At 35.3% G+C, this 15,164-nt stretch overlaps 1 protein-coding gene across 1 annotated transcript in view; it reads right to left on the reverse strand.

Annotated features, from left to right (window-relative positions):
• DEUP1 (deuterosome assembly protein 1) overlaps positions 1-15,164 on the reverse strand; it is a 45,414-nt gene that overhangs the window by 16,130 nt on the left and 14,120 nt on the right. The window contains exons 4-9 of the mRNA XM_074861050.1: positions 13,580-13,714; positions 10,508-10,621; positions 7,911-8,123; positions 2,939-3,084; positions 2,219-2,324; positions 469-669 (exon numbers count right to left, since the gene is read on the reverse strand). Of these exons, the coding sequence (XP_074717151.1) occupies positions 469-669; positions 2,219-2,324; positions 2,939-3,084; positions 7,911-8,123; positions 10,508-10,621; positions 13,580-13,714 (915 nt within the window). The remainder of the gene's footprint in view (positions 1-468; positions 670-2,218; positions 2,325-2,938; positions 3,085-7,910; positions 8,124-10,507; positions 10,622-13,579; positions 13,715-15,164) is intronic.

The following is a 15,164-nucleotide window of genomic DNA, read 5'->3' on the forward strand; positions in this document are numbered from 1 at the left end:
TGAAGAGAACATATTTGGTTTTAAAACTGAAATTTGCCATTAAAACACTAGTATCTTACAGTTTTCAGCTTTGAAATTACTGGTATTTTCTAAGATTTGTAACATTCTTCAAAAAGCTTTAAAAAAACCTGAAAAATTAGGAAACGTTCTAGGTAATCTAATAAATGGTTCTAATGATAGAGCACATACAATAGTAACAAACTGTAAGTTTTGAAGATCTTTTGTATGTTAAAATTGTAACTACATTTGATGGTCTGAATGAATTGTAATTTAGATGTACAGTTGACATTTACTGGTGCTTTCTTGTTCCAGTATCAATTTGGCTGCTTTAGTAATACTTCACAGATATTACAGCACTGCTGATGAAAACTACTGCAAGAAATGTAATGTCTTTTTTCACCTATAATGTATGTCATTATCAGTAGTGTGGAGTAAAATGATCTAGGCTGGTTTTGCCTGCTTGCATACCTGTTGTTTTGCTAACAATTTGTCTTTTATCTCTAACTCCATTTTTAACTGTCTTTCCAGAAGACTAGCTTTCTCCATGATAGTTGCTATAGTGATCTCCTTCTGATGAAGCTCTTCTGTCAGGTCAGAGATTTCTGTCTTCATTCTTTCCTGCTCAGAGCAATGGGACTGCTCCTCCTCTTGATAAACATGGTTTCTTATCTGTAGCAAATATGTTTCAAAATGAAAAAATGTTGTGCAATAAATATGATTGCATCACTTGCTACCTATCAATGACTTTTTTTGCTGTTGCTTCCAAGACACCAACTCCTCTAACCAAGTCAGAGATTTTTGAGATTGTATAATAAAATGTTTTCGTGCGTCAGTGCACATAGTTTTATTTATTTTTACATCTTTTTCAACCCTCCTCTTGTGCTTTCATTTGCCTATTTAGTATTAGAAATGAACAACATACAAGGCATTTAAATTAACATTTTAAAAGAATGTAATAAAAATAATGTTAATGTTAGGAATTGGAATTTATGGCAAAGAATATCCAAGGAAATACCCATTCAATAAAGCTAAGTATGATTTATTTATATTGCTCCTAAGTTAATTTAGGTTTAAAATAAGTTTAATGCAGCCTAAATTAATATAGAAGCAACATAAATAAATCAATTTAGAGACTCTTTAATGAGAAACTATGTTAGAAATAAAGAGTATATATGGTAAATTACTTCACGAGAATTATTCCTGCTATTATATATAAAATTTAAGGTCAAACTTTCTGCACTATCTCCTGTGCAGAGTCCTCCAAAGAATCAACACAAAGATTGTTTTCATAATCTTTCTACTATAACCAACAATTTAGTACTGATAGATTTTTTTATTATGTAAGAAACAAAACTACAAAAAACAGCATAACAACCTTTGAATCCATTTTAATAGTTCCTCACAGAACTGTACACAATCAGTAACAGATGGCATTTAATTTTTATTTATTCAAACCACACAGAAATACTAGAATTGTAAACAAATAGATGTAGATGTAAAAAACCTAAGAGCTAGATCATGACTATCATGCCAAACTTGCTGCATCCAAGTCAGCTGCATCCAATTAGAGATATTCCTGCTTACATTGCTACTCAGCGAAACCACAACATGCCTGTAAGAGTTTTGAGCATCCTTTACTCCCAGAGTGTTTTGGCCTGCCAAGCCATAAGCCACTCCACAGTGCCATGCCACTACTGCCTGCACACAGCACTTCTGAAATGTGCAATGCAATGTGATGATGCATAGTTCAAACAAAAGAGCACTGCCCTACACTGTGCAGCAGAGGACTAATCTGAAGTTTAGCCTTGTGTAGGTACCTGCCACAGTGACCCGTATCAGTTGATCTGTTAGCGTATCTTACATCTGAGACCACCAAAAACTACTTACCTCCTATAGCCTATTAATTACTCATAGCCTTGGAGGGTTTATTACTTGCAAGGTTTTACCTGAATCACAGTGATGCTTAGGCATGGTCTCTTTCATTATTTCAATGAAGTAGCTAACTCTGTTGTTAGTGCACAGAATCAGTGTCAGTTTTACAGCTATACAACTACCTCCAGAAATGCAACCATATATGAAAACTTCATACTCTCCTAAAGCCACAATTTATCCTCCTGCTCTCTTCTGCATATGAATATACCCAAGGTCAGTACTCTGCTCTCTTTTTAAAATCCCATATTGCAGCTAAGATCTGGAAATACATAACAATACGAAATACCTTGTTTAGCTCTTCTCGTTGGTGTTCTTGACTTTGTGCCAACAGTAATAACTCAGTGTTTTTATTTTCTAGTTGCTCAGTAAGATGTACACAAGATGATTGATGCCTTTAAATAAGAAATAAACAAAACATGAAACAAGCAGAACATTCGATGACCTTTACCTTACAGTATCCTCTCCTCAGTGTAAAACTGTGAAAGACCTGCTTGCTGATGAAAAAGCCCAAACAACTAAAAGATTTGGCCTAAACCAGGTTTGATCTTGGAAGGTATCTAGAGATTAAGGGCAATGCAAGTGTGTACAGAAAGAATCCTGAAATGTCTTGTAGGTTAGTATTTCATATAATCTCAAATAGCTATGGTAGATTAGATAAACCATAAACAGATGAACATTTTACTCAGAGGAGGTTAGGGAGAATCTAAATTGCAGTACCTCCAAAGTGTTTTAATGCTGAGAAAAGGAAAGGCACTGTAAACATATAAATAGAAATAAATGAAATGCATTGATTTGTAAAGATCTAAGCATCATTAAAGCCTTTAACAGAGCCTGCATCTATTGCCTGCAATCTTGGCATAGATAATTGCTAATGAAAATGTTCATTCAAAAATCTGACATTTGAATCCAGAGTATCTTTTTAAACAGACTTAATTTAAATCAAATGTAAGAAAAGTTATTAGCTCAGAAGTACTGTTAATTTAACTATTGTCTTCAACATACATACTTTATTTTATTTTCCTGCATATCATTATACACTCTGAGTTTCAATAATTCTGTATGCAACTGTTGGCATTCCCGTTGTAACCTTCTCCAGAGAGCATCCCGTGACTGCAGCTCACTTCTCATTTCTGAAAAGCCTGCCTCCATGTTCTAAAGAAACAAGCATATATGTAAATAGTTAAATAAAATGAGACAGTAGTAGCTCAAAATGCTGTATTTTAATACATAATTTTTGATACCTGTATAATTTGTATGAAAGGATGCTTTCATTTCGAGTTTAATTTCTGAAAAAGGCATTGCTTTCATGTTAGTTCCTTTCTCCAGAAATGTCATCTAAAGAAGCAAATGCTGAATATTCTTTAGCTCTGCAACGTTCCAATGCATCTGTCTGAAACTATCATAGGAACCGTCATTCAGAAGTTCTTTATTGTACTAAATAAATCTAAAATACATAGTCTGCTTGTTTCAGCAGGTTCTGTATCCTAGAACATGTTCACATGCTGGAACCAGTGCCATAAGTACTCTTGCATTTTCTGTTTTCCTAACCGCATTTCCAAATTTGTAAGTTTGAAAAGTACAAGGCTATAGAAAGGCAGGATTAGGTGCATGTCTTCATTAAACATTGCCTGGAAGCTTGGAGCAGATACATCTAGACTTAAGTACTTAAATCAGTTTTGTGCTCAATCACCTCCAAAACTAGTTCTATCTGCATGGAGCTAACTGGTTATTTAAATGAATATCACAAAATTTTAAACAATCATAAAAAGATTATTCTCAGGGACTCCACAAATCTCATCTCTACTTTACCTTTAATTTCTGATTGGTATGATAGCCAACCTGAAGATACATGTTATATTTGGCAACATAAAATCTCAATTCCTCAAAAAATCAGGATTCCCCAAAAATATACTGAAAACATACTAAAGATAAGAACTTGGAAATATAACCCACAAATAACAGAAGTAGCAATAATAATCAGATTCTTGCAATAATAATATCCAGAGAATATTTATTTCTTCTCACCCAAGATCCAAAAGCATGTTCCAGATTAAAAAAAAGGATTTTCCAAGGATGTTGATCCTTTGCCATTAAAACTATTACACTAAACCCACTAATATTTTTCATAATTTCTTCATTTTATTTTAATATGGTTTCCACGTTTAAAAGCAAAAATAAAGCCTTTAAACTTTCAAAAGACAACTGGAATCCAGAAATGACACCGCAAGCAAGGAACTTCAAAGGTTTATTTCCCTTAGAGCCTCATATGAGAATGACCTTCCTTCCAAGAAGCCTGTGGTTTTCCTCTGGCTGAAAGGGCTGCTGAAGACAGATATGAAGAGCTTTTGTGTTTTTATAGGGGCTGCATATATACATTCATTCATCTTAGCCTTTGTTAAATTAAGGCTGAGAGAGCTTTTTTAAACTTTGAAATGCAAGTCTGGGCATATTCAAGTGAAATAAAGCTTAATGAACTGGTAAAATTGTCTGCAAGACTTGCTTATGATCATCTTCATGACTTCAACATTCAAGAAATAGCCACAATTATTTTATAATATATGAATTTGGGGGAGGGTTACCCCTCTGATTTCATTCTGCATGGGTAAGGGGAATGAATGCTGCACAATTGTGTGGTAGAAGTCATATCATCTGTGGCAGACTGCAGTCATCATACATATTTACATAAATTGTATTTTCTTCTGTGAATTATAATAATAGCAGGAATAACAGCAGCCACAGCAGCAGCCGCAATAAAAATTGAAACAGAACTTCAGGTCAAGAGTTTCACACATTACTTCAAAAAAATCATCTAGATACATACCACTTACTATTTTAGGAAATATCTATTGCATCTAGTTAAAACACCAAAATGAAAATTAATTTTGAACCAGAAAACTTTAGGTTTTGTTTAGAAAATATCTAATGAAATAGAACTTTTTGAAGAGTCTGTTTCAAGTTGAAAAATTTACCAAGTACTCTCTTTTCTTCTGTGAAAAGTTTTGCTTTAACTACCTTGCCATGTTTGATATCAAAAGGAAGTCTCAAAAATTTCCTGAGCAACTCCTGTTCTAATTCTACTCAAAGCTGTTTGTGGTGGGTTGACCCTGGCTGGAAAAAAGTATAACAACAGGCTCGTGGGTTGAGATAAGGACAGGGAGAGATCACTCACCAGTTACCATCACAGGCACAACAGACTCAACTCGGGGAAATTAATTTAATTTATTGCTATTCAAATCAGAGTAGGATAATAACAAATAAAAACTAAATCTTAAAACACCTTCCCCCAATGCTTCCCTTCTTCCTGGGCTCAACTTCACTGCTGATTTCTCTACCTCCTCCCCCCTAGCGGCACAAGGGGATGGGGAATGGGTGTTGCAGTCAATTCATTGCACGTTGTCTCTGCCACCCCTTTCTCCTCAGGGGGAGGACTCCTCACACTCTTCCCCTGCTCCAGCGTGGGTCCCTCCCACGGGGTGCAGTCCTTCAGGAACAGGCTGCTCCAGCATGGGTCCCCCACGGGGTCACAAGTCCTGCCAGCAAACCTGCTCCAGTGTGGGCTCCTCTCTCCACGGGGCCACAGGTCCTGCCAGGAGCCTGCTCCAGCGTGGGCTTCCCACAGGGTCACAGCCTCCTTCAGGCATCCACCTGCTCCATTGTGGGGTCCTCCCCAGGCTGCAGGTGGGTCTCTGCTCCACCATGGACCTCCATGGGTGCAGGGCACAGCTGCCTCACCATGGGCTGCACCACGGGCTGCAGGGGAATCTCTGCTCTGGGGCCTGAAGCACCTCCTGCCCCTCCTTCTTCACTGACCTGGGTGTCTGCAGAGTTGTTTCTCTCACATATTCTTACTCCTCTGTCTGGTTGCAATTGCACAGGCTTTTTTTCCCTTCTTAAATATGTTATCCCAGAGGCTCTACCACCGTTGCTGATGGGCTCGGTCTTGGCCAGCGGTGGGTCCATCTTGGAGCCGGCTGGCATTGGCTCTATTGGACATGGGGGAAGCTTCTAGCACCTTCTCACAGAAGCCACCCCTGTAGCCCCCCCTGCTACCAAAACCTTGCCACACAAACCCAATACACTGTTCAACCTTTGAAATACAAATATATGCTGTATTTCTGTGTAAAATAGTGTCCAGCAGCTGACTTAATGCAGACTTTCTAAGAACCAAGCCTCCTGTGTGATGTTTTGAGGCTGCCTCTCATGTATGGCTGCAATTAAGTTTGTCAGACAATTCATAATGTTGAGAAATAGACTGCAGTCTCCATTTGGATCTTCTAAAGTTTGTATTTTCTGTACAGCCAACAAACTCATCTTCCATACATTTCACTTTATCACTGTTTCCTTGCTACTTAATAGTATGAGAGAAACATTTAGAAACACACATGAAATGGTCATAGGCATATAAAATATATGAGTCACAATAGTAGGCTTGTTGCCATTCTTATCAGCCTTCTCCCCACCAAGATTCCCATCTACTTCTCCCTCCTTTACCCACATCAGGTCCAACTATTCCATCCTCCACCTAGCACTCCTTCAGGCAAACCTTCTTATTTCTTCTGGCTGACAAAAGACCTTGCACTTCCTTCTTTCTCATACAGACATTCCTAAAATAATATTTCCTTTGAGCAACATGTTTTCACTATACATTGACTTTACCTCAGTGTTTCCCTTCTGCAGCTATTTGCAAATGTGGCTTTTCTAAGACAGCAGAATTCCACACCACCAGCATTTATTCTGCAACTTTCTACCCTTTAGCTGATAATGTTATGTACATCTAGCTCCACTTCCACTTAAAATGTTTTCAGTGCTTCCTACAGCTCATGTATTCTATTCACATGATTCCAAAACTCCTCTTGCTTGAAGATTTTCTTAAAGGCTACAGCACAGTAAGATGTACTTTCTCCGTTGTACAGCATCTATCCACCTGCTCCAATCACCATGATTTGTTCCACTCTGTATTCTAGTTACTACTTTGGATGGCAGGCTTTCTAACAGGCCCCAAACCAGAGGTTTTTGCTTGCATACTGGTAACTTGGATACAGGCAAATGACTCAGTGAACTAATGTGCAAATTAAATGTATAAACATCACACGCGTTAAACTTGGCTGTTCTGACAACACCTGAAATTTATCTCCACCACACATTCATTAATTCCTGTAAAGTATATTGCATATGAAGTTATAACTCTGCAAGGTTGTCTGTAAACAGAAATAGATTATCTTTTTCCAAAAAGAGATGAATTTACTATAGGCCACTCAATATATTACTGAACCTTGAAGTGCTTAAATAAAGAAGCAAAAGCATAATTTATATATGTTACCAGAGAAAAATAGCAACGTGAATCTCATTCTTGATCTGTTTCAAACATAGCTAATAAAAAAGGCTGTAAAGATCTTGTATTATCTCAATCTTGTCAGAACTCATATATCACGACCAAAAGAAGAGGCCCAAATGGCTGTCTTCATAAATCAGTGCTACGTTGAAAACCGGTAAACTAGAGATAAGATAAAAACTGATGGTTCTTCACATGCCTGGCAACTTAAAAATTCATTGACTGCAAAATCTTCTCTCAACAATGATAAAGTATACCATACACTTTTCTATATACTTAGTTACTAGCTATATGGCACAGTGTACGACAAGGTGTAAATCAGATAAAGAGATTTCATAGAAGTCATTTATATACAAGTGAACTAGGCTAAGTGTCTGTAGATGGTACGGATATAGGAAAGTTATAAAACCCTAGATAATCTGACAAGAATAAAATATACTACTACATATCAAACATATTTCTGTTTTCTCTTTAAGTGTTACTCAAAAAATTGTACTGTTCACAGCTAATTCTCTGTTCCTGCAAAGAATATACCTAATGTACAGATCTTTTATATAGGCATCTCAGTACAACTTTTTAAAGTATACTCCTAAGCAGCGAATTCGCCAACATTAATTCCACAGTCATCATGAAAAACTATTACTACCTGACACTGGTTTTGGTACATTTTTAGATCCTCCCGGAGCTTCAGATTTTCCTCTTCTAGTTTATTCTTGTTTATTACTATTTCACTGATAGTTGCCTTTAGGGTTTCAATAAACCAATCATCCTTTTCACTTTCAGTCTGGCCACAGGTAATTACCTCTTCTTGGTTTTGTTTCTTATTGCTTATTTGGAATTGATAATTCTGGGTCTGTTTCTATAAAACAAGAAAATATGTTAAATGAAATTCAATAATTATATGTAAATTGCTAGGACCAAACCATTACTGCTAAAATCATAAAGCTATTTCCATCTTCACCAGGATTTGCTTAGAAAAGATGGCACAATTGGAACAGTTTGCATTACTTCTCTAAAGGATATTTCCTTTATTTTAGTTTCATGTTCATTTGTAAAAAAAAAGTTTCAGAAACTTTCAAGGGCATAGAATTTTTTCAAGGATTTTTCTCCTCTACTGTTTATTTCCCTAGCACTTAATGTTAATTAGCCTCAAATGTGAAAAAGGTGAGTATGATGACCTACTCAAAGCAGTTACCTATAAAAAATAATTTGAGAGAAATGTTCTTCTTTGATTCACTGAACTTAGTAGGAGTTGTGTGTGTGTGTGCCTCAGGATAGATATTAACCTTTGACTAGAGGGCTAGCATTACATAGTTCATGTATAAACAGCTCAGTTACTACAGGAACTGTACGTCTTTGATACCATTATCCTTAAACTGGGGGAAGAATCCTTTGCACATTCTGCAGAGCTCCACACTCCATTCAGTTTGTTGTACTAATTAAAATCCTAAAACCAAAACTTCAGAAAATTGGTATTGCCACTATTTGTGAATTCAGAGGCATCATGAAGAAGCATAATTACTATGGTAACTGTTTTTGCTGTTTAAAAAACTATCCACATGGATCCCTCTACTGGGAGATTAGCAAGAAGCAGTAATCTTTCAGAAGACTGAGAATTACCTGAAAAATGACATCAAAATATAATCTGGAAATGATATATCATGTGCAGAGATCAAGTTGAGCAAGGAAATGTATATTAAAAATAAATTGGATTACAAATACCATATTTCATTGACCAGGACTGCAAAAAGGCATGCTTTAGACAGCTTTTGATGACATTGACTATGTTCCCATAATTTGTGTTGGCTGAATACCTAAGCAGAACTGACCACTGGCTGCGTATCAAATAAAAAGCCAGAAGAAATTTGCAGGTAAGTTTCATTTCTATAGATAACAAATTAAGGTTCCCTTGACATCTAAGTTATGGAGTCTGACATACCAAAATGTCAAAGCATTCTGTGAAAAATACAGTGCAAGACTCCATCTGGAAATCAAAGAGTTCACAAAAGAGGAATCAGAAACAAAGACACAGGACCAACTAATGCTTTTGAAATAGTTAAGGGATAACAGTCCATCAGACTCCTGTTTAATAAAGTAGTCAGCATTATGTTACAGTTATGAAGAAAATTGTCTTCAAAGAAAGTTCTCTGATGGCAGTGAAAGCCTCAATAGAAAAATGTGGATGATCACCTTGAGTATTTTGATTTGTCTAACTATATAATCAACGTGCATCAGTCAGTAGTTTTGTCTAGTCAAAGCCTTGCTTTTTTTAACACATTTGTATGGAAGTTCAATAGTTGTAATATAATGCTTTCAGCATCTAAACCCAAAACTTCACTGTCATCTTTGGAAACTCTGGATATGGAAAAGAGTCTTATAGGAATTCTTAAGAAAGTGTTTCACTAGATTAAGATCCAATGAGTTTACTAACAGTGGAAAAGGGGATTACCAGTCAGCAACGTAATTGGCTTCCCCTTAATTTTCAAGCTGTCTTGTGGCCCAGTTGATTTGTAAGTTATTTTCTAATTTTTTTTAGAGCAGGATATGTCATCAAGACGTCATTAAATATTTTGTTCTGGATTGGAAGGAATTAAAAAAATAAAAATATGCTAGATAATAGACTATATATAAAAAGTAATAAGCAAATTGGCAAGTAAAACAGAATCACAAAGTCAGCCAAGGACTAAATGGTAACTTGAGAGCTGAAAAATATGATAAAAAAGGGATAAATGATCCAACAAACAACTCCAAGTGTGATTTTGGAGTAGCATATAGAAATTCATTTTTCTGCATAAATTATATGAATGTATATTTATGATCTTCAAATGTAATGGCATGTACTACTTACTTGATGAGATACTTTGCAATAACTTGTCATCACAATTAATTGCATATTAGTAAATAGCATAGAAGATAAAAGTATCTCCACAGTATACTTAAAAAGAAAAAAGGAACATGTACTGCTTTTTTCAGGTTTAAAATCAGAAATATTGTAATTTTCATCATGACACTTATTCAGTTTCTCACTTTCATGAGAAAAATAAAATTAAAATAACTGTATGCATCATTAGATCTTTCAGTATGGGTATGCCTTACCTTAAGCAATGTATTCACTACCAATATATCCGTGTATTGTCAGATTCACTATAAGCTTAGTGTTGTTCAGATTTTTTAAATTAAATTAAAATAACTCTAGCTGGGCTAACAGTTTTTCTTCCTAAAACAGGATGATAGGAATTTTACCTGAAATAAATTACATTTCTCAGATAATAATTTTTGTTGAGCATCTAAATAAACAAGATAATTTTGGCAGATTGTCCCATTCTTATCCCATTCTCTTGATTTTGCCTTAAATTCCTGAAAGACAGCAAAACAAGGCTAGTAAACACAGGGAAAATAACTTTTTTCCTTAATCTAAATAACTTTGTAATTGGTATAGTTCTAAGAAAAATCTAGTTTTTTAATGAATACATAATCTTTCCACAATTCTGGAAAGAAGAAAAAAAGAACAATGATATAAACCAGTCATCCAGTCATCCCCACCAGAAAAAATTCAGTCTTAAGGCCTGCTAATCTGAAAAAAATGGGTGGTAAACATAATCATTGAATAAAAATGATAAAATATTTTAAGTCACTTCTGCTGCTGAAGATCTTAGAGTTATGACTACAATGCACCCATTTACTGGAGCATAGTTCCTGTGACTTTAAAGCTGTTCAGTGTCAAGTAGAGTAATCAGCAGGGAATCAAACCCTTAATATTCAGACAACTGTTTTGAGTGCTTGCTTTTTTCTTTGTTTTTTTTTTTTTTTTAACAAATGCGACAGCAGCTACTGCGAATAAATTTTACTTCTTGTTTTCTTTACAATTGCTAGTTCTGGTTCTCAGTTCACCTAGTTTAAACAAAAACTTGTTTAACAAATTCTATTGTATCAATTTATCTGTTTTTTTTTATTTGCACTTATATTCCCATTTACAGTGTATCTTAATTTGCTCTTAAATCATACCAGATCTCATATGTTCACAACTAGACTTGAAAGGCAGTATCCCACAAAATAAGTAGGAGAACTCGTTACTACAGCTGTTGCTCTTTTAGTTTGAAGGATTAGCAAAATAACAGTATACTGTTTTATACAGTGAAAAATATGCTTATAAGCTGTTACGAGAATTTCCTTTTTCACAATGGAAATGTTGGTTCCTAAAAGATAAATGCTTTTTATACTTATCCTAGACTAGCGTATCCCCCAAATTCTAAAAAATGTGATTTTATTTACTACTAAACCAAAATAGAATGCTTTCCAATATAGATTTAATACAAATCTTCTCTTACAGCTTTCCTAATATCTGCTTCGGTATTTTAAACCAATAAACATCTTCCCATTTTACAAAATGTGATACAAATGGAGTTTCAGACTACTTAATGAGGACTGCGGGTTCAAGGCCTTACTAAAGCAATGCTGAGCTTAGTGGATTTTCAACACAAGTAATTATTTCCTGAATACTAGAATTTGCTGAATATATTCCAAGCACTCATTTTTCATGCTGCATAATTAATCAAATTATAGCATTGTGTTACATTATTTTCACATTTTAATCTTGAATAAGGTCATTCTCAAATTAGCTGGATCAGACAGTTTCACAGTAGTGATATATTTAGTCAATGATAGATGTATAACCCATTTATTATTCTTGTAGTAGCAGATGTTGGCAGCTATGCTGTGGTCCAAAGTGTAGCAGCTTTTCTGATGGTAAGGACTCTTCCATGTGGAAGAGACAGAAACATTATATAGAGCTAGGATGTGTCTAGGATGTGTCCTGTTATGTAGGTGCAGTCACCTGAAGGTAGCAGAAGTTAAGTCTTGTATCTTACAGAATAACATAGAAGATAGGCAAGTCCAAAATAAAGATCCTAAAACCTTGCTTAATTGCAGCTTAAGTATGAAAGTACTTAAAATCTACTAGATTTTAATTTTTTGATTGTAAAGTTCTCAAAGTGTCTAAATCATCTACGTCATAAATCTATGTAAATCTACATAAATCTTCATTATAAGCCTGTAAGTATTCACAATGTTTAGCAGCTAGGCAACTACCTCACACTTTCAACTGGTATTCCTCTGCTTACTTTCTCTACAGGACCCAGTTTAGTAAACGCTTGAAGCACACACTACTATGCTCTCTACAAAGGATGGCCAGAGAAAATGCAAATTTTTTTGGTGATCCTCCTACACTTCACCAGAGTAGTGGTTAGACTGTTCTCCCCATACGTGGAAGACTCAGTTTAATAATCTTCTTTCCAGACAGAATCTGAACCAGAATCTTCCCATGTTAATTTTCTACCTAACAAACAAATGTTATTTTTCAACAGGCCCTGGAATTCTTCCTTTTGAAGTTGTGTCACTTTGCACAGGACACCAGCAGTGTAAGTAAAAAAGCAGCAGCAAAAAAATAGCACAGCTAGAAATTATATTGCTCAGTTATAAGAAATGAGACTGGATATCAGTTTCTGCACCAGCAAATGTAGCCAGAAGAGCACTGGGGAGAAGCCACCACTTGGAGGCACACTCTATATACCAGTTCTCTGTGCTGGCTAACTCTCCTGTTGGCCCAATAAATATTTGATTATTCCACAGATCATAAAGTAACTTCTAACTTTGAGAAGTCAAGGCTGGGGAATTATGACCAGGGATCAGTATCTTCCTGCATCCAAAAACTGTTGTGTGTCCAGAGGGATGGGGAATATGACCAAATCCTGTCCTCAGCATCTCATAAACTGGATTCTGTGGAATGTATTTTTAAGTGCCTAATCCTTCCTCATGCATTACCTAGGGAAGCTAGGCACTGAGGTCAGGGTTGTGAACTGCCTCAGGCACATGCTCACAAGCAGATTGTAACAAGCAGTTTTCCAATCCTAAATCATTTTTCTATCTAGCCTTACATGGTCAAAGTTGTCCTGAGGTCTATAAAACTTGAATTAATGGTAGGTATTATGTGACGGTATCCTGCATATGTAAAAGGTCTCATGCCTCAAGAGATTATATTATCTAGTACATATATTAATCAGGAAAAAAGTAAAATTTATTTATAGTTACACTTATGCAGATAGTTATCACCATTACCTCATAAAACTACTAAAACCACTAATAAAACTTGGATAAAAAAGCAAAACCTGAATATTAAACTATACACCTTTTCTTGCCAGAGCAACAAAATGATATTATTTTTCTAGAATTATCAAGAAATTAAAGTTTACAACTGTAAACCACAAATTAGTTCTAAAGGCATATTAAAAGTAGAATATAATAACAAAGTATTCTTACCTTCAGTTTCTTGCATAAATGGCTCAGTTCAGATGGTATCTCTAGGCTTTCCTCACATTTTTCTCTACTTTCAACCTTTTTTTGTTTTAACTGGTGTGACTGTAGCTTTTCATAAATATGTGTCAACTTTGAAAACTAAAAATGAAAGCAGAGTTGAACATACAGAATCTATCAAAGATGACCATGTGGCCAAAATTTTCTTTAAACTAAAATCACCAACTGCAGCTTCAGCATTCTAAATGTTTAATCAATGTAACAAAGAATCAATGAATAAAGTTAATTTATTAGAGATGAACAAGACTAAACTCTCATTTAAATGTTAACTAACTCTTCAAACGGTTCATTTGACAGCTACTTAATTCTGCTGAAGTTCTTCATGGCACCGTTACTCATAGTGCCATTTCTTCTACAATATTTATATGACATGTTCTATACTTGTTTACTGCCATCTTGTGTTGACGTTTTTAAAGGGTGCTTCACTAGCCAGAATGAAGGATTACTGTTAACGTATTTTAAACTTGCATGTTTCTTTTTTATCATGAAAATTGTTGAAATGTCATGGCTGTCATGACTGCACTCTTCCAGAATCATTAAGTACCAAAGAGTGTCTGTGAGAATTATACACTAAATACTGTTCTGCTATTGATCTTACCATGAAAGCATGGCTTAATAGTCAGAGACAAAGGAGTCAGAGGCAGAGAAGGGAAGGTATCAGTAGAAGTACTAGCCTCTTCAGAAGATACCAGCCTCTTCAGAAAGATGGCCGGTCTGATCAACAGTTAGATGTACTACACAAGCAAAGGGGCTAGTGGCCATTAATAGGTTTGATACAGCAAACTGGCATTGTCTGGTAGAGATATGTACCTCTGGTTTTGAAAAAAAGAAAAAAGGAAAAACAAGAATATTGACAAAGGAAACACTAAAAATATGGTCTTGTAGGAAGCCGAGTGAAAGAACTTTGCAAAGAGTGTTGAGTAAAACAGAAGCTTACAGCTATGAATACTGATCATGTCTCTTGTTTTGTTCCTTTAAATTCAGGTATATACGACTTTAAAAATTCTGATTCTAACATGAAGTCCTTTGTCTAACCAGACAAAATCCATAAAATCTCATATTACTGCTCAAGTGAACTACTGTCTGGAACAGAAATTACTTCCAAGGAAGTAATTGGAAATAGAATGGAATCCTATTGAACCAACCTGGAATGAGCAGATAAAAAAGATGGCCAAAGAAGTCCAGAAAAGATACAGAACAGGTACTAGAGCTAAAAAATCATTTGGAAACTTCCTAGAGACATTTGAGATTATTTTGGAAACTCATAATATGGAACACCAAAACAGAACTGAAAAGATGACCAGAAGATAGATTGTCCTAGACTAGAAAGTTTCATGAAATGGGGAGGTCCAGGGATAGATTTGACCAACTTGGAATTTCTGAATAGAAATCCTGTAACATGGATTTACAGAGCTAAGATATCACCTTCAAAACAAAATCAAAAGTCTTGCAGAGAAGCTGCCTATATTTGAAATTGACCTTGCCAGAGAACATGGTTAAGATAAAATATCTAAAATGGGTCAGAGTATCC

Source organism: Strix uralensis, chromosome 2 (genome assembly GCF_047716275.1).
Source record: "Strix uralensis isolate ZFMK-TIS-50842 chromosome 2, bStrUra1, whole genome shotgun sequence".
Lineage (NCBI taxonomy): Eukaryota > Metazoa > Chordata > Aves > Strigiformes > Strigidae > Strix > Strix uralensis.